General features: G+C 38.5%; 1 protein-coding gene across 2 annotated transcripts in view; it reads left to right on the plus strand.

The window, feature by feature from the left end:
- Nucleotides 1-16,745, plus strand: part of FGF14 (fibroblast growth factor 14) — a 423,162-nt gene extending 406,417 nt beyond the window's left edge. Inside the window, exons 4-5 of one of the 2 annotated variants that reach the window (XM_009288242.2) lie at nt 12,864-13,062; nt 15,647-16,745. In XM_009288242.2, coding sequence (XP_009286517.1) covers nt 12,864-13,062; nt 15,647-15,783 — 336 coding nt within the window. In that variant the 3' untranslated portion in view covers nt 15,784-16,745. The remainder of the gene's footprint in view (nt 1-12,863; nt 13,063-15,646) is intronic. The other variant, XM_019474322.1, reaches the window with a different exon arrangement.
- Nucleotides 16,746-20,677: the final 3,932 nt, after the last annotated feature.

Below are 20,677 nucleotides of genomic sequence, written 5' to 3' on the forward strand. Positions count from 1 at the left end.
TCCCTGGAGGTATTTAAAAGACGTGTAGATGAGGCGCTTAGGGACATGGTTTAGTGGGCATGGTGGTGTTGGGTTGACAGTTGGACTCGATGATCTTAGAGGTCTTTTCCAACCTTAATGATTCTATGATTCTATGAAATACAAAAAATCCCACAATCTTGTAAGCAAGGAGACACAATCTTACAAAAGCGTAGACAGTGCTTGACAATGTGACAACAGTCAATGAATTAGTTTGCATATTTAGGAAAAGTAATTACAAGGAACTTTGCTCTGGAGGAATTAAGGCATGGTTTAGTGATGGGACACCTTTTTCTTTTCCTTGCTGAGATGATTTTCTTTTTTTCTGCTCCAAGCTTCTCTCAAAATAACAAACTTGCTAGATCTTTTTTGATTCTGTTGTTTTGTTTTATTTTGCTTTGGTGGTTTTTCTTAATGTCTGTGAGATCTGGGCACTTACAGAAAAGAAGACAGCCATGTAAAAACACATTAACAAAAAAGAATATAAAAGAACCAGTGGGGAGGAATGACAGAAAGGGATATCATCTGAAAACCAAGTACAGAAATTTTGATTAACTTCTTTTGTGGGCAGGTAATCTAGGGATATATCTCCATTGCCTTTGGCCACAACACTGAAGTTTAGAATTAAGTTTGTAGGGTGAGAGAATATGAGTATGAGCGAGTGTGTGCATCCTCCTGTCTGAATTTCCCTGCTTGGGGAAAAGCCCCTGGCTGGAGCTGGAGCCGGAGCCGGAGCCAGCATGTGGGCACAAAGGGTGAGGAGGATATTCTGGCCAGAAGAAATAATGCCTCGGCATAGGCACAGTCTTGAGCATAGGCTCACTGCCATGGCTAAGGAGAAAACAGGAGTTTTAATACCGGAAACAACCCCAAAGCTCTTCAGGTAAATTATAAGCAATGGAAAATGGTGTAAGAGGAAAGTTACGTGAGTTATCAAAGACCGCTGGGGTCTACAGAGCCAGGGACTAAGTGATAAATTAGTGCTCATAACCCACAGGTAAAGTAATTGTTCTCTGACAAGGCAACTGAGATCAAGAGGCATCATCAGGCATCAGCTGGGGGTAACCAAGTCACTGGCTGAAGTTCAGCCTGTTTTCAGCCTTTCTGAATTATCCCTTGCAGTTCAGCATGTGTGTGCAGTATGGCTTGATGCACACCTTTCTTGTGAAAGAAACGTATGAAAAACTGTCCTCAGCTTTGGTGAACCAGTGAATTGTGTTTCCAACAGACTTAGAAATCAAAATACCTGATATTTTCACCTTTATGCTTTTTGCTTTAGAAATCAATAGGCTGTTTGTAAGACCTTAAAACAGTCTTTTCTTTGCATTCAGAAGTTTGCTCCTGCTTCTTACAGATGATGTAGTAGGGAATACCTTAATATGTGTATTGATTGTGTTTCCTTTGCCAGTCGAAGGTCGGTTACAGATCAACTTACTCTTTTGAGTAGGCTATAGTTTTGACCCTGATCCTATGCCTCCAATTGTTTTTATACACAGTTCAATAGTAATATATGTTTTCTAGCTCAGTTTATCTTTGCAATTAGCCACTCAAGTCAATAGATATGCATTTTTAATGGCATGTTGGCAAAGAGGAAGATCGTCCATTTCTCAGGAACATAGGTGATGTAAATTCACTTCCAAGCAGCAGTAAAAGCAATGGTAATCTCGAGTGAAACCTCATTGCTTTCTTTGAAATGTATTCACCACAGCTGAGCCTCTTTGCAAAAACTGTTGTGTATGTGCTATGGTATAATGAATTCTGCTGGAAAGCAATAGGATATAGAGGAGTCAGTCCTCCCATTCGAGTACTGTAGATGCCAAAAAAAAAAAAGCCATTTTTTTTTTCTTTTGCAGTCTGCATTCCTCAGGTGCAGATTAGAAGGGTGAAAAGTTGGATATTTCTAGATCTCATTATTCATCAGGGTTGTTCATGAATAGATTGAAGCTGCTCTGGGATCAATATGTTGTTATCTACGCAATATTAAGCTTTGACTTTCCACAGGACAGCTATAGGAATATGCTATAATAGACAGTGAGTTAGGCAGAGGCTTGAGAGCAAGGGGCTAACTGATTTTGTGGGAAATTGTCAGATTTCTAACACCTTGAGCAAGTAGCGGCATTGATTATCACTCAGTTGCCAGCAGCTATGGATAAAAATCTTGCCTTTGTTTATTGTTGTTATGAATGCTATTTGGTAAAACTATTTCCAAACTTTTGTTTCAGTTCTGCAATGCGTTTTGCAACACTGAGGCAAATAAAAAGCCCTAATCCTTTGGTAGCACTCTGCTTTTTATACCTTTATGGGTTTTGCCAGACATCTGTATATTCACATTGTTCATAATCAACCTTTATAAGCTTGTTGCTAAAAGAGGATTTTTATCTGAGCATCAGGATGTATCTATAATCATCCTGCTGTTACCCATCCATAACAAAACCAAGTGTCACTGCTGAGCGTGTGTTAGGAGTTGCACGTAATCATCTCCCATGTAATGAGATACATTAAGTTTCTGCTTTTTTAACATATAATGATATATGCAAAAGTGTCTGACTTGTTTCCTTTTGTCACTTCTGACTGGTTAAGTGTGATGCCATTCCAAAAATACCTTTTAGTGGCTGACATTTTATATCCCATTAATTGTTTAGTTAAAACAGGAGACAGAATGGATTTTCTTTTGTCTTTGGTATTGATTCACTATACAGCTTTTGAATGTTTGGGTGTGAATCTCTGTATTTTAAGGTTCTTCTGATAATGGATACTTGAAGTAACAGTTATGTAGATGCTGTGAAAATTAAACAGCAGGAAAATATTTTTAGATCTCTGGATGAACTGAAATGTATTAAGTGAAAAGAGATTTTTTTAGTGAAAATTACTATTTGCATGAGCTATATATATAAAAATATTTTCTGCACTTGCATTTCAAAATGCTAGCAAGAAACTTAGGATTTTTGTTTATATTAATTAATTTCAGGACAGGCAACTTTGCTCCTGTGTTACCTTTTCTGGACAGACATTATGTGGCGGGAAGCACTCTGTTGGGGGTCCCATCATATGTGCACTGACATTCTATGTTTAAGTGAAACAGTGCTGTAGACATCCGTCTCTATGAAAGAATGAAAAGGCATAACAGGAAACAGTACAGAATATTTAAGAATCTGTCAGCCTGTCAGGTTTTGGCCATCTTTAAGATTTGACGTCCACCATTTTCTACCTTCTCATTGGAAAAGGAGAGGAGGAAGGAGAACGGAGAATGGCTTTAGGGCCCTTTGTCTTCATATGTGAAAGCTGCTTTGGAAGGAAATGGGGAAAACCTGTTGAACACTTACAGCAGCGCTTCCGCGGCTGAAGGACAAAGCTGGGCAAAGATGCACAGTGAAAGAAGCAAAGAATTGCTGTTTTTCTTCTAAAATATGCATTTGCTGTATAACAAGAGTTAAGTAAAAAACATCTGAAAGTGGTCTCTGTTCCCTTTGCTTCCCAGCCTTCAGTAGTCAACTGCAGCTCATTTGAGTTATGAAACTAAGAGAAGACTTAGCTAATGCATTTTCTCGGAGAATTGATTACATTCGTTACAGAACGCTTTTGCCTTGCATTAGTCTCCTCAGACTGAGGTTCCTCTGGGTTTGCCTCTCATGTTCTTCTTATGAACACCCAGCGTAAAACAGCAAAAGGATGACAGAGGCATTAGCAAGAAGTTCATGTAATTGACCTACCCTAATTGACTTTTATTCATTCTAGCCCTTGTCTTTTATAATAGTTGATTCTTTAGGCGGTATAATTCATGCACTGAGAGGCCATAAAAGAAGGCTGCAAGCAGAAAAACAAGCTCACAACTGTAAAGAAAAAAAGAAATAAAAAAGAGTACAGTAAAGTAGGCCACTTCTTATAACTTGAGTGTTTTTGCAACTTTTTCTAGCTTCTCAGCTTGTAAATGACACCCATTTAAAACTTTCATAAATTCACACATATTTTGGAAGGAACATGTAGAACTGAAAGAATCTAAAGTATACCTTACAAAATACCTCTGAATTTGCATCTATTTATGTTTACTTTTGCATTTGTAGGCAGTTAGGGACATGTCATACTATCATACTCAGGGAGGTCTGCAAATACTGTGTAACAACACCATATATATGAAAATATGCCATCCCATCTGACATTGCACAATAGTAGCTAATTAACGCTAATATACCAGTCATGCAGTGGCAAAAACTGGAATCAGTTTTCTTCATCCAACATTTCAGTGTATTGCAGAGGAGCAGAGATTTCATTAGTGGTAAATGGTAAGAAAAAGTCATCCTCCTTGGTTCTTTTTTTGGTACTTCGTCATTTTAATAACTATTTTGCTTCTTTTCTTGATAGTTTATATTGAGGCATTTGGATTACAGAAGGTTGTCTACAGTAATGACTGTAAGTGTCTGGATAAAATTGTGTCAAAAAATTCCACTGTCATTTGGAAAAGTTCGGTCTGTATCAGAGAGCACTCTGTATTCCTCCTGCATTATTCATCCAGGGACAGAACAGTGGATTGATGGGCAACTGGATGAGAATTTCTTCCCCAGCCCATCGTGATTTGTTTCTACAGCTATGTTGTTAAATCCTTCCTTTCAGTCTCTTAATTTAGTGCTGTCCCATTTTTCCTTTGGCACTGACCTTTTCTAGCTGAGAACCTGGTGCTGTCTACAAGCTGATGAATTATGGCTGTTCTGAGTGGAATCGACCGGGAAAGATAGGCTGGTTTACTCACGTTCTTCTCTGAAACGTCCCGTAACAGTAGTGGAAGAAAATATTCCCTACAACGCACGCAACTTCTCTTAATCATGCCTTGGGGCATGTGCCTTTCTTATTGATGCTGGATTTCTTTAATCACAGATGCTGTACAGGAAATAAAAGATGTCTTTCTGTGTTGATACAGCACGGAGTTATAGTTGGTGTTTAAGATGAAGCCTTAAAGCGGATTTTTACTGCAAATTTAAATCTTAAGGGAAGCTAGGTGCTGAGGATTGGGTGGGGAGGAGATTGTGCTCTTGGAGAAAGTATATCTCATTTCATTGGTACAAGGATTCTGGATGCATTTCCTTTAAAGCCAAGGATGTACTCAAGCCAAAAAATACACAGTTCTGTGAAAGTTCAGAGAGGGACTGAAGCAGAAAAATAACCTCACCCTCCTTTATATGTCTGTGGGGATGAAGGAGGATATTATACTTGAGCACATGCTACAATGTGTGATGGCTGTCGGTGGGCTGCAGCCCATTCTAAACCCATAGTTAAAAATTTGGCTTATCGCTAATATTTCTAAAATTCATTTTGCTTCCTTTATTAAGGTGAGGCAACACTTTTTAGCAGTTCTTCTCTTGAACTTTTGTTGAAGTATTCTAGTTTTGGCACATAAATGCCATAAAGACAGTTTTAAAAATTAGTAACCTTTTCCAGGCTGCTCCCCCAAACCTTCTTTCATATGTTTTTGAATTTAAACAACCTTGATTCACTCACTCCTAATGTGAGAGTCATGATTCAGATCTGCATGATGGGCTTCATTTCAAAAACATTAGTTCACTTTTGGACTCAAACTGTACAACCTCAAATAACATATATCAGAAACGCTTATATCAAGGAAATTTTGTTCTATTTCTGCCGTGTCCCACTGAGTTGATGACTCTGAATTGTAGGTATCCATCAAAAGAACATAAATACCTGAGCACTGCTTGTGATATAATACTAACTTCTATGTGGATGGGGAGAGAGATATATAAGACTTCTCCTGGCTAGTGTATATAAGTAGTAATTTGGGATCATTCTTCCAGTTATCATTTAAAATATGCTTTTGTCTGACATCATTGTTTAGTCTTGCAAATGGTAAGTTTATGGAAGTGATCAGTATGTGTGCTGCCTTCCATACAAACTATCGCCTTTAATCAATTCTAGTTTAATATGACCATGGCTGCTAGTTGTAAGAAAAGCAACCTTTCTGTTATGAAACAAGGAAGTTTTTGTAATCCAAGCTGTTTTATGTTCTGTTTCAATCTGGACAGAAAATGAAGCCAAATTCAGGCTGCGATCAATACCATCTTAAAAACACAGAAATCTGTCCAAGCTATTTTTTATTTGTTTGTCTTTATGTATGCTATGTGGCTTTTATTCATGACCTTATTTTAGGTGCTCATGAATGTACATGAATAAAAGAATTGCTACATTGTTAATATTACCAGTCATATCCCTGCTAATTAGAATCCCAGTTAAGTAAGTGCTAATATTTGCAAGAGCATTGATTTACATTTACTTTTGCCTAAATTTAGTCAAAACTTGTGTTTTGTTTCTTTACAAGCAGTGATAGTCACATCTTCGAGTCTTTTGAAAAGTAAAAAATGAGAGAAAGGAATTATGGCTGAAAGTTTAGCTTTTACACACTGACATCCTTACTGCACTCTCAGTGGTTCTTTAACCAGCAAGAATCATCCCTGTTTTTTAATCTGCATTATATCAAGTCCCGTGGGGTTTGGGGGGTTTTTGTTTGGTTGGTTGGTTGGTTTTTTAAAGTCCATGTGTTAGGAACCTAACAGAACAGAAACAGGACAGAAATAACACTAGCTCTGAAGAGCCAATATTGGTGTTCTCTGACTGTTATAGTCTATTAAGGAAATTTGCTGTCTGAAGACTGTGGAAAGTACGTGAACGGACTTCTGAGCATTTATTGCTTTCATGGGACATCATGGCAGATTCAGCTATTACTGCTTTTTATTTTGAAGCTTTGTTAGTAAAGTCACAGCAAGGTTTGTAGTATGGCAGCTAAAGCCTCCTGTTCCTCAGTACCTTACTCGGCCAGTTTGCACATCAAAAATTCTGCCAACTTTGCTTGTTCTTGTTTTTACGTTTAAAAATTATGTTTGTATTAGAGGGCTTTTAGGCCCAGATCAGCTAAATGTCTTCTGAACATACAGGGAACGTAATAGCAATTTCTCTTTAATCCATAAAGTACCTAACCATGTGTTGCTGGCTTTTCTGCCATTTGAAGAGGAACTCTTGAACAAGATCATTTTGAGCTGTAGCCTTTTGGCCAGCTTAAGAGTTGGAAAAATTTGGTGCTATGGATGGGAAATCTTGAGTAACTCTTTTTTATTCTCTTACACCAGCATTTGTCAAATAGGTGTACTGTAAGAAGGTAGTCTAACTGATCTAATTCAATGTGCAGCAAGTCAGAGAAATAGCAGTTTAGGTATTTTCCAGTTCTCATGTGCAGGTGAAGCCTCCAGCTCATACGGGTCTTGCTGCATAAATGTGTCTCCGATATGGCCTTCTGCCCTTCTACAGCGCTGCAGCTGTTTTCTGGGATCTCATCATTTCACACCTCAATTACTGCAGCATCCTCCCCTCCTGCACTGAGAAATACAGTGCCACCCCCACGATCTCCGTTCAGAAGTCTGCCACAAAGTTCATTTCCCAGCTTCATTGTTTTAATGGTATTTCTCTTTTCTTTTGAGTGCCTTCTCCTCATTAAACACAGACTGCTTCTCTTCAATTTTAAGGCCCTTCTTCATGAGTCATTTCCAACCTTTCTATCCACTATTAAAATGTCACTTCCTTCTTTTGATTCCTGTCTTGCTAGCCTCTAATCCCAAAAATACCTTTGTGTTAACTCTGTGCTGCTTTTCTCACTTCACAGAAATCTCCCATAAGCCTCCACAGAGCTAGTGCTGTCTTTCTTCAGTCTCTCCTTAAAAATCCTTTGTCATCATTCCTACAAAAAATGTTCAATAACCAGCTACTAGCATGCTGATATCATTATTCGGATGTTTTGGGGTTTTTCATACCCTGTATCAAGCTCTATTTGGATTGAAAATTGTTCACTTCGGGCAGACTCCACTTGGTCTGTACTTCCAAAGCACTGAGATCCTATTCCATGATGGGGAGTTAAGTCCAGGTCATGACCTAAGTACAAATAATAAATAGTATTAAACCAGGGTTATTTTCAACTGGTCTTGACTTCTGAAAAGGATCAGTAATCAGGTTTTTTTACTGTGCTTGAATAGGCTGGCTGTTCCTCACCTGGCAATCTCTTTGAGTTTGTTTTGCAGTTGTGTTTTCTGCTTGGCACCAAGGAGAAGCTGTAGCTAGTTCAGCCTGCAGCTGCGCTTTTGCTGCCTAGTGTGATGAACGAGTCCATTGTGCCCAGCTCCAGGGGAATCCACTGCCTTATTTGCTGCTGGCTACCATTCAAGAAGCTGACTGCTTCGTGTATCACTTCTGTGAGCTGTAACTAGAACGATACCCTCCTTTCCTATATTTCAGAATAGAAACCAAATTTATAGAGGTTTGAAGGGTCAGGAGTAGGTAGGCAACTTTTTTAGGAGCCCTTGTCCTTGGATCTGCCTGTTTTGATGACCGTGGTAGAGCCGTGGTCTTACGCTCTCCTTCATGGTGTGCGGTGGAAGGTTACTTTTTGTTCAACCCCAACAGTTCATTATTGATTGACTTACCGAACAGAGGTATAGTTTAAGATTGCGGGTGTTCATGTAATTTTGAAACAATATCTAGAAGCTATCTGGCTAGCTGTGTTGTCATGCTAGGTTTTACTTTGCAACTCTGTGGTTTGCAGCATAGGTGTCTTGTCCATAGCTGCATAATTATTTCTTCTTTCTGAGAACTGTAGTAGAGAAACTCCATGTTTTGTGGGGGTTATTTTAAGTGAAAGACCATGGCTATGAATGGATAAATGGATATGTGCAACTTCATTAAAGCTAGCTAAATTGAACAGGCTAAATTGTGAAAGCCCAGCGATTGGAAGTTACACTGATAACTCATTCAAATATTTTCATCGACTCAGTGACTTGCAGGACAGTAAAGTTTGCTGTACTTTGGTTTTGAACTATAGCCTTTTGCTAGTGTGCCATATTATTGATTAGCATGGAGGCCTAGCTTCATCACAGAATCATTTAGAATCATAGAATCATTTAGGTTGGAAAAGACCTTTAAGATCATCAAGTCCAACCGTAACTCATGTCAGACTTCAGCCTCTGACTGACAGAAAGACATTACTTCATAGGGAATTCATCTCAGTTGTCATCTGAATTGCTTTCCAACAATCCTTGTGTCTCCGTGTTGACAACACAGGTAACCTGAGCTCCTTCATTCAGGCACTCCTAAGTTTGAGAGGTGGATAATGGCTCTTTTTTCTTTATTTCATTTGTGTTTTCTTCTTAAATGAAAGTAGATTCCACCACCTGACTCTGTGAGCTAAGGCTCCACTATTATGATGTAATACTACAATGCTGAGTTTTGGCAACACACTGGTGGGGACCCCAAAACTAAGAACTCCCCAATGACAGAACTTTTTGATTCCAAGAGGTTGAACCCACAACCTGCGTGTTGTGATACTAATGCTACAGCAACCAGGAGAATGAAAGTATCTCCAAATAGGACTCACATGAAGCAAAAGCTTGATAGGAAGCTGGCAAAAATATCCAAGTGAAAATCCTTCTCAGCAAGGTGCAATTTAATACATCTTTCACTTCTCTAGGACCCAGGAAGCTGTATCAGATTGCAGTTTACAGCCAAAACCCACTCCTGGGGTTTTGGAAATTGGCAGCTGGTATATACTTTATTTTTGAAATGTTGCTTTGACAAGAGAAAACCACCTTTTATATAAGACTACAGGTTAAATCTGGGCACTGACCTTGGAAGAGAAATCCTGAGCACAAGTTCTTGTTTGCAAGTCATATCTAGTTTTGCAATTTATTCATTCACTTCCTAATACAAAATGTAAAGACTGTCCTGGGATCAAAACCCAAAAAGTCATTCTTGCAGGGAAGATCTAAATGATTCACGTCAGCCAGATGCAGATTTGAATTCCTTCAGGCTGGATACCGATAGGTAGGTAGCCTAAGGGAGTGCCCTCACCATTGAGTTTCTCTTATAAAATGCCATTGTACTGCCTTTCCCTCCAGCAATGGATTTGAATAAGGTCAGCTGTGGATGATTTTTTTTAAAGTCAGTGCTGTTAGCACGTTAGTCATTTTCTGAGAGTTATTACTGGGTTGAGTCTTAGGTATACAGATCTAGATTTGGCCTAGGTACATGCAGAAACAGCATTTTAGGTGTCACAGATGCTTTACTGGAGAAAATATAGGTGCTTACAGCTTTTCAGCAGCTGAGATGGTGTCTGAGGCAGGGCTTTAGACATCATTCTTAGAAATATTCAGTTTCCACCTGAGCCCCAGGGAAGGTGCCCATTTCAGAAGTCCCTTTCTGAGTAATTCTTTCCTCAGAGGAACTGGTGGCTGCAGTTCAGCATAGTCATCGTCAGGTGCCTAATTTTCATTCATGAATACTCTCCACATCGGTGGAACTATTAGTCTGCTTTAATGTAACACATATTTAAGTGACTTTTTGACTGAGAGTTTATCCCAGGCAGAATTGCATCCTAATATACTGAGTGAATGCAAAGCTATGCAAAGCTGTTACACTACCCCGACACCTGGAGTAGGATAGCTGCAGTACTTTCAGGCAGAATACAGTATTGAGGTTTGGCTCTTCCTCGTATGCCAAAAAAAATTAGCAGACTATTACTATGCCTTTCGTAACTAAAAAAGAGTAATGATGCCAGTTTTTCCAGTCTATCAGTCAGCATCCAGGAGTAGCCAAGTAATTGTGTTGACATCATCCATTTTTTTGACTTAGTAGAGTAAATACCTACCACTTCATATGCTGTGCACTGTCAGAAACACTACTGTACGTGCCAAAGAAATGAGAAAGAGCCAGGTCTGATTCAGAGGTGGGATATGATTTGAAGGAATCTTGTTTCAGTATCGTAATGGATATTGTTTGGGAAAACACACAAATAGCGTTTACGGGCAGCCAACCGTCTCTAGTACGGAGGAGCATGGAACGACAAACAGCTTTTGTTTATAGCAAAAGGTGGGTATTGGCTAAGAAGTAGTGTTTATGGTAATTGAGCTTTACAAGGAAGTAAAACTTAGAGGGGAACACAGGGGGTAGCATTTGCAGTGAAGCAGGTAATAAGGAGAGCTGTGTAGGCATTTCCTGATTAGCATCTGCTGTTTCGACAGCCAAGGAACATGACTCGCATGCAAATGCTTGTGCTAGGCTTTAACAGGCATTCCCTCTAGCATGCCACCCTGCCTTCTGGTTTTATTTTGAGTCTCCTTGAGCCCTACTGTGATTTGAAATCAGTGGAGGAGAAAGGAGAGCAACACAAACAACAGATGCCTTCGAGGCTTGGAACAGAGATAGGAAAAGCCCCGTGGCAAAGGGGAATGTGCAGTTAAGGTATTTCCTGTCATTAGTTTTCAGTGCCTCTGGTACAGACTGTATTTGTATTTCTGCAGGTGTATATAAATACAGCTGTGCACATAGGTGGTAAAGAAGTGGTACCGCAAAAAGATGGCCGTTGCACACATCAGAGAATATTTTTTGCATCCTGTAAATGAGTGTGACCTATAGACACTAAGCGTACTTGCTCACAGAGACAAAGCAACCTGTTTTAGAGCAGGTTCACAAATTATTTCCCAGCTGCTGTAGCAACTGCTTTTAGTCTGTTGCTGGATAACGTACACTAATTCTTTTTATTTGAGGTTAAAAGTTACTTCATAATTGAGAAAGCTAATGGTATGCCTAGTACCCGTCAAGACAGCTTTGCTTACCGCTGGTAACTTAAGCCACGGCAATACAAATACTGTGTACCCCATAACATTAGGAGAACTTGGTTGTGCACTAAGTGGCATTTAGTGCAGATTCAGAACAGTACTTCATCTGTGCTTTCTGGTAAAAATACTGTGAACGGAGACGTGAAAATATATGACATTTCTAGACTTTCATTTCTTGGGAAAGATAACTGAAAGAAATATAAAAAAGAGCATTAAGGGCTGAGAACTTTGTGCTCTGAAAGCTTAGCAAGCTACCTTCCACTTTCCCACATCTACCTCCTCTTTTTATGTCTCATATCTTCCACGTTTCAGCAGATGGGTCCAAAGACAGAAGATCACATTCATACAGAATCCTATTTTCTCATGATATTTTAAATGTAATTTTATTTGCTTATTAACTTGCCGGGTTTTTTTCAAAGGATTTTGGTAAACTTTGTCTCAATATATGTTCACACTTTATTTTTGTACTATTGCTTGTGTTATTAAAATATATATATTTAAATTATTATTTGGCTACTGGGCTACAGAATTTTACGCTTAGGTTAACCTTAGTAAAGAGTTTAGGACAACTGCCCTGTTACTGAACGTGACTTCTGAAAAACATTCCAGTTTTGGGATGAATGCTGAGGATGCCAGTAGGAATAATTTTTCTTTGTTCAGAAATTTGTACATCAAAATAGTGTTTTCCTGTGGTGTTTCAGGCCATGCAGACTCTAGGAAATGATATATATTTTAATATGTTGGTAGCAGCATTTTTTAAGCATCAAATATTAGTTGTTGTAAACCATAGAGGGAGTTTGTTGCATTTAGTATTTTAAAACAGAACAACTGTTTTCTCATTAATGCTATTTTAGTATAGACTTTCTTAATCTTTACAAGGATATCCTAACAGAAAAATAAGCACAATAATAATTATGCCTGTATTTTAAATAGTGTTTTTATGCCTGTGTCGCTTCCTCTCTACTTTGAAAATATACTATCCCTGTTGCACAGATGGGAAAACAGAGGCATCCATGGGAGGTGAAATAACTTCACCTGGAAGTCATCTAGAGGAAGACACATCTCCTGGTCTCAAAGCAGAACCTTATTATAAGTCGTATATTAAACTTATCAAGAGGTATTTGTAAGTTAATAAGACAGAGGCTGCACTTTAGAGATATCATTTAACATTTACTTTTCCTCCCACAGGAACTTTTTACACCGGAGTGCAAATTCAAGGAGTCTGTTTTTGAAAATTATTATGTAATCTACTCATCCATGCTCTACAGACAACAGGAGTCCGGGAGGGCCTGGTTCTTGGGGCTGAACAAAGAAGGGCAGGTCATGAAAGGAAACAGAGTAAAGAAAACAAAACCAGCAGCTCATTTTCTACCCAAGCCATTGGAAGGTGAGGTTCAGTCCATCGTTGGCAGCTCCTCCTATAAATCTCACAAGAAGAAGAGGGAATGGTTTCTAAAATACCCTTTGTGAATGTGCGTGCCCCGCACAGGGGCCATTCCAAATGACAGTCCCCAGGATTCATGGAGCGATTTTGTGCTTCGGCATAGTGATGCTAGAAAGAGCATATGTAAAAACATTTTTTCCAGGGATTAAGAGGTCATTTTGCAAGAAAAGAAATCTTTTGTGAAAGTGCTGTTTTTAAAATACTTTCTCGGTAGGGACAAAAGCTGTTGTGAGTGTCGCAGTGAGAAAATAGTCCTTTCGTTAAGCAGAATGAAGTAATGGATATTGTAGGATAATTGGGAGTTATAAAGGGAATGAATGAAATGTCAGCATTTCAAAGTAAAAGCTTTCTAACACGAAACACAAAGGTCTCTCCATAAAATAAATCATACTATATTACTTAGCCAGCTGACGTAATGCACATAACTTGTGTAAGTTGGCCTCTAGACCAAGATAGAAGCAAGTAAGTGTCGTACTAACCTTACACACTAAAATGATGTCACACATTCTCTGAAAAACACATTTATTTATATCTTGGAACTTTGGGGTTATCCTGTGTATTCTGCAGGCCTTTATAAACATATGCTGCTTTTTGCTTCTTCTCCTGATGGCACTACAGATTTCATTGATCTTATTGCTACACATAGCCTCAGTCATTCTGAAAATCATCTCATTACTTAACATCTGAAAACACACACCTGAGTAATGCTTTAGTTAGCAGTCCCATTTCTTTTAACATTTTAACTTAAAATTTTTGATTAAAGGATCAGTTTGTTAAATGTTTTAGAGTTTCATCATAAGGAAAGAATCTGAATAATCCTATGTTTTAACTTCATCTTTGAACTCGGGTTGATGCGTTCGTGCTTCCCTCATCTTGCAAAAGCTTACAGTATTTTCATGAGCTCTCAACAACATTGACACTTTATCTGTCAATCCCTTTATATTAAATTATAAGAATTGTAGGGAGGGAAAGCCAGTGCATTTTTAAAAGCAACATCAATTCATATTGATTAGGAAAGAAGTGACTTTTTTCATTAATGTTTGGATGGTCAGAGACTCTGTCAATAGCTTAGACAAGGCTTAGAAATAACTTGCTTTACATTGCCCATGAGAGTCATCAAATATGACAGCTCTGCTACATAATTCTTTACTTTATAGTTCCATCTCATGTTATTCAACTTAATATTTTTGTAGGTCACAGTGTTATTTCATCAAGCTATTTTAATTAATCAGCAAAGTGTCCTAAACACAGTTATGGGGGCACTCTGAAGACATAGATCATAACCAGCCTTATGTACTCTAGAGAAGACGTTTAATTTCAGACTTTCAGAAGCCATAAAAGGATTTAGATTATGTCATTGGAAATGTTAGAACAAGTACTTGATTAGTTAATGACGCTATGGGGCTCTTCATATTTATTATGAAACTTCACACCATTGAAGATCAAGGTCAGTACTTTGATGCTCCTGCCTCCTACTCTAATTAGACAAGGGATGAAGGGATTGTGCTCTCTATGGCTGCACACAGCCAGTCCTGAAATCATAGTGTGATGATTAATTCCTTTGACATCTCTTTTAACATTGCTCTGATATAAATAAATGCTAGTGAAGTTAGGTATAAGTGGAAATATTACCTGATTCAGTGGCATGGAAAATGAAACTGAATTATCCAAGAGCATAAATCATTAAGGGAGCTTAATGCCTGAACTGTGTAATTGAACACGTCTTTTCCTCAAAGGATTTAAAGTGTTTAGATAGGGACTGAAACCCAGGGGCAAATTCTAATTCCTCTAAGAATTCAGTTAATAGTTTAATTTGGAGTTTTCTGCACTTCTACGTTCAGTGGAGATCAGTGGCTACTGCATACATTTTTGGAAAGGAGGAAGAAAAAAAAAAACAAACCTCTTGTGTACTCTCCGCAGCACTGTCCTGGACATTTCTTCAGCACACACCTGAAGAGATCATGGCCAAGCTCCTCAGATTTGGGAGACAGATGTGCAAATAACTTTGTAGAACTGGACCCAAGCCTAGTCTTGCAACGTAGGACTAAAAAAGAACACTTAAGTCTAGACAACTGTATCGTATGATCGCATTTGTAAACACCGTCTGTCTTATCATATTTTACTTTTAAAAACTTGCAGAATATATATTTAAGGAGTGTGTGTATATATATACACACATATGTGTGTGTATATATATGTACATTTTCGTGTGTCTGCCTCATGCAAAGACAAAACAGTAGTTTTTCATTTCCAAGGCTTCTATAGTTTCCATTAAACAAGCAAGCATACAGTTTCCTACGGTGTTTTTAAGTCAGATACGGAAGAAGTGAGAAATTTGGAGGGTCAAGCAAAGCTATCAGTCATGCAAAACAAGTGTCTGTCAATGTAAATAGTTTCCCTCACATGCAAGAGGAACATGGATTATATTACAATATCAGTTACTGCAGAAAATTAATCCCATTTGAGATGAGCTTTAAATGAGATACATTCTCAATAATCTCTCTCCTTTTCTCTCTTCTCCCTGCAGTGGCCATGTATCGAGAACCATCTTTGCATGATATTGGAGAAACAGTGCCAAAGGCTGGGGTAACTCCAAGTAAAAGCACAAGTGCATCTGCAATAATGAATGGCGGCAAACCAATTAACAAGAGTAAGACGACATAGCCAGATCCTCACAGGTGTTGTGACTTACTGAGTCCCGAGTACAGTTGAGCGATTTATCCTTGCCAGACTTCCCCTCTGCAGTGTCTGTGGATCAGCTTGCGGCAAGTCACCGACTTGCCCGTTGCTGTTTCTGAACTGAGTTGTTGCAAGCGGATAAATCTCAACATGTAGCTCCACCCACAACAAGAAGACACCTGGATGAACCAGCTAAACTCAGACCATGGAATGCCCTACCAGATATTGGAATGCCTTTTTAATATCTTTTCTGTGACTGTGACACTTCATGTGAATGACATACTTCACAAGTACACTTGATACCTTGCCTGCTGACAATTGCCCATAATCCCTTTTTGAGTCCAGTTTCAGCAAAATCCATGTGTTTAAGTTCTATTTTGTAGCACACAAATAATCAAGTAATTTCTAGTTAGATGCTGTAAACCTGTGCTATTATGGATTTCTCTTCTTCCCTTTTTTATAAGGCTGCTCGCTCTACTGTCTGTGACCTTTTGCAGGGATTGTGTTTCTCTATAACTTAAGTGTTGCCGGTGGCTTAGTTCTGAAAGCAATCAGGGAATCAGGAAGCCTTCAAAAATCTATTATTACAAATTATATCTATAAAGAATAGGATTGTTGTCTCTGGCTTACAATATTGATTAAATGTGAATACTCTTTAGTAACAGATACTGTGCTTCTGAGGTTGGCATTATAGTGGAGGGAAGAGCGTCAAACACAACGAACAGGAAGTTTTCTGAAACGAGTGTTTGGCATCCCCCTATAGTTTCTTTTTGTGTGTGTGTTTTATACATATCACAGGCTTACTGGTAATGGTAACATTTGCCTTGCCCAGCGAGCAAGACCCACTCATTTTTGGGAAAGTGGGTCCAAAGAATTTTGTAGGCCTTGTAGGCCTGAATTAAGGCTCATTTTTCATCTACTAAATCTTCATTGTTTGAAAAACAACCACCACCGATAGAATAAATAAGATTAACCAGAATTGCGCTACCTAAATCCATTTCAAATAGAATCCTTTCCTGTTTTTAAGGAACCAAACTTAATGCCATTGTTATTTTTGGCTGAATCCCACACCTACTTAGCAAAGCATGGGCAAGGATGTTGTTGTGTTCTTTTTTGCAGCACCAATGCAAAGGGTAGTTACAAATTATAGTTTAATATTTCTGGTGTTTTAAAAAAAAAATTTAAAACTGGACATATTACAAAAGTTTGTTTTTATTTTTAGCTAAGCATGCAAAGTCCGGTCCTATGTATCTCACCGATAGCCCAGTACGTACGTCCACCCAGCTTCCTAAGATAATATGCCCACGAAATTGCTAGATTGAAGGTGCCTTGCCTTGATCTCTGTATACTGTACTTTCTCCTACATGAACCTAGAAGAAACCAGAAACATTATAAAATTGAAGCCTTGGATTGTATGACCAGAAACACTATCAACACTTTGAGTTTGTCACTTGTGAACAATGAAACCGATGGGGGGGAGGGGGGCAAGATTTAGAGAATGCCACAGGGATGCCACTGAAGTGTTGCACACTTAGTCACAGGCTTTCAGAAGACTAAAAATATGGGTACTCTCTGTATGCTTAAGAAGGTATTTGTTTCTCAGAAAGGGCAACAAGGACCAAACTGTACCTCAGTCTGGAAAACTGTGTGGCAACGCTCTCTGGGCCTCTTGCTGTTACCTTGGTATTTAAAGACAAAAAAAGGAAATCTTCCATTCCTTTTTTAGCATTGTATTTCTGGCAATTTGTTTTATCACGTCTTTGTGCTGAAGCCCCTAGCAGAGACCGCTGGTTATTTCAAACTCCCTGTCCGCTCAGCTGAACAACTGATTCAGTCTGAATGAACTCTTCATGCCAGTTTTCAAATGTGTTCTGTTTCTGTAAGCAACATTTAGTGCACTCTTCAAGGAGGCTACTGTAAAGCTGCTAAATTCGAGATAAACTTTTTTTTTCCGTAGGCCAGACTTCCTTGTTTATGTATGTAATATGAGAACAGCAAACTAACACTTCATGTTGGGTCTTTCTAGGGAGGGAATGAGTTAAGCATGAAGCCCACTATCCATGTAGAGAAAAAAAATACAAACCCACTCTAATACTGTGATAAAAATGCAAAGAAACTTTGACTTAGACTGTGCCCTTGCCTGCTAGCACTAAATATGCGCGCATGGGAAAAAAACCCAACACTTTATTAAAAACTTCGGTGCACCCTTTTCATCCCATCTGGTCCAGTGGGATTTGTGCACCATCCCTGAGAAAACAAAACAAAACCAAAGCAACTCACATGGTGAGCTGGGGTCTTGCTCTGCATCTGGAGGACCCATGGGAGGCAGCAGCCTTGATGCTGTACTATCTGCTGGGTCCCAGAGGAGGCCCCAGGCCTTCCTACAATTATGAGGAGCACATCACAATATTTTGAGTAAGATAATACACCTGAAGTCTACATTCTTTCTCGCTCACCTGAATTTCGTAAGAGTTCATGAGGAGGGAATACATGTGTTCATGTCCCATCCAGCCATCTTTTTACTCTCCCAGCGTAAGAGCCTGGGGAGAGACAGGGCTGGATACCTGGCTGAGCCATGCTAGGAGGTTCTGGTTCATGGCCTGATGCTACATAAGTATTGTTTTCAACATTAAACTTTTGATCCTGGGTAATTATGATCTGCGAACCGGTTTGGGGGGCTATAATTAAGGCCAGAATTAATTTCTGTAAGCAGTTAGTGCATCCTGGAAATACAGCATTTTTTTTTCATTATTATTTTCTGGTTTTGTTTCTATGGGCTAAATCCATATGTGTGTTTAATCCAATGAATAGATGTCCTAAAAAACATTTTTTCTACAATCTGTTTAAACATAGCAAAGGGGTCTTTGTGCTTTGTTTCCTCCCTTTAATTTTGTCTCCTCTCATCTGTTGCATGGGAAGAGGATGGCAAGGATGAACTGCATGTAGTAGGTTGTGTCTATCAAAGAACTGTTGGTCTGTATTACTAAATTTACATACATATATGCAAAGAGTTTGTCTGCATTGTACAGTTTGTGTTTATTCTTATTTGTTGTATACACAGATTCAACATGATGAATAAAACATTTATATGAAGGCATACCGGAAAACAACAAAAAAGTTTATGTAAGAAGTAGACTGTGCAAAACATCATTGCACTGGCCACAGGATGGTGAAACTTCATGTAAATAGGTTGGCAAACTCAGTTCTCCCCTTTTACCATGCCAAAGAAAATTTTAGCTCCTTAATATAATACCTCTCTTGCTGTTCTCCAGGGTGAGACTTCACCATTTTCTTCCCTCTAAAATTAATTTTGCTGTTAAGTGAAAGCTGTTTTCAACCGTCTGTTACTACTAAAGTACTGTATAGTAAACCTGATGGAATCAATTTGTATTTACAGATTGGGTTTTTTGTACTTACATGTCCAGCTGTCTGTGAATCTGCAACGTTCCAGATCTATTGCATGCTTGCTTTGTATTTTGTTCTTCTTCTGGGTTTTATCTAATCTCTGAGAGACTGTTTGCACAGCAATCCAACCTCATCTTACCATTTCGTATGTTAACACTGCACATAGTCGTTATCTCTTTCCTTTTTTCTGAAATCTGTATTTCAGCTACAGTTCTATTTGGCAAAATCAGTCACACCTGTACAGTTCTAGAAAACCAGTTTTAAGTAGTTATGAACTACTTCAACAAAGCACTGTTTTGTTGCACTTCAGAAATTTTATAAATACACAAGAATCCTTATGAGATTGCTCACGTGATAGAGCCTATAGAAAGGTGACTATAGCTTTTAAGTGCTTTGTAGTTCACATAACACAGCTTTTGCTTAGTTTGCTGGGGGTTTTAGCCACTCAAATAATTTTTTAATACACTGTCATTTTCATAAAATTTAACTTGTGTAGAGTCAGGTTGGTTCTTAACAACCCCACTCCCCCCAGATATAAAGTAAAGCAATTCACTTTGACTATGGTATATACCTGAAACAACACTAAGAACTCTGACTTTTTACAAATATATTGGGAAACTTTCTCTCTTGGTTTAAACCCACTGTAAGCAATGAGGTATGAAAGCAGGCAGTTTGGTCCACGCATGACAAGTGTGTCTTCCTGATCCATCTGTTTATTGGTACAAAGAAGAAATTATTCAGCTCCATTCAAATGGGAATGAAAGTAAAATTAGACTAACTAAGGAGGTTATCTTTCTTTTAAATGCCCCTTTAGATAAACTCATATTCTGTGCAATGAATTTTAGAATGTCTACTAACGGGGGGTGGGGGTGGGTGGTGTGTGTGACTAATGCAAATGCTATGACTTATTTTTAAAGATGTAATAAAATTTTTGTTCTATTTCCTATTCACAGAAATATTCAACTTAGCTTTCTTCATCCCAATATCATTTAGCTGTACCATTTAGCTACAAAGCGAGATGTCATTCTGTAAAGAAGCAAGGGCAGTGCATCAGAAATGTCAGAGCAGGTACATGATTAAACGTTCATCTACGTGTTTCTAAAAAAGAGTATGGCCAGGGAAAAAAGGATCACAAGTAGGTTAATAATTTATACAAGCAAATCAATCCACAGCTGTTTTATGGGTGATATTACAGATATGTTATATACAATAGGCATAATCCTGCAAGTCTATTGTAGAAGCATTCGGCACATTTCTGGATTGTGCTCTTTCTCTCATAAGAAGAAAGCAAGGCTATATTATCTTCTGTTTATAAGGTTTATCAATCTAGCCAGAACGAAATCCCCATTTATCCAATTTGGGTTTGCCTCCTAGAACTCCCTTTTGCCACAGACCTGGAAACAAGTTTTTACAGTCACTAGGTATGAAGAATCAAGCAGTGTGTTTCACTCCCTTATGCCTCTTCCTGCTTTTA

The sequence above is a fragment of the Aptenodytes forsteri genome, unplaced genomic scaffold (assembly GCF_000699145.1).
Source record: "Aptenodytes forsteri isolate BGI_AS27 unplaced genomic scaffold, ASM69914v1 Scaffold123, whole genome shotgun sequence".
In the NCBI taxonomy this organism is placed as follows: domain Eukaryota; kingdom Metazoa; phylum Chordata; class Aves; order Sphenisciformes; family Spheniscidae; genus Aptenodytes; species Aptenodytes forsteri.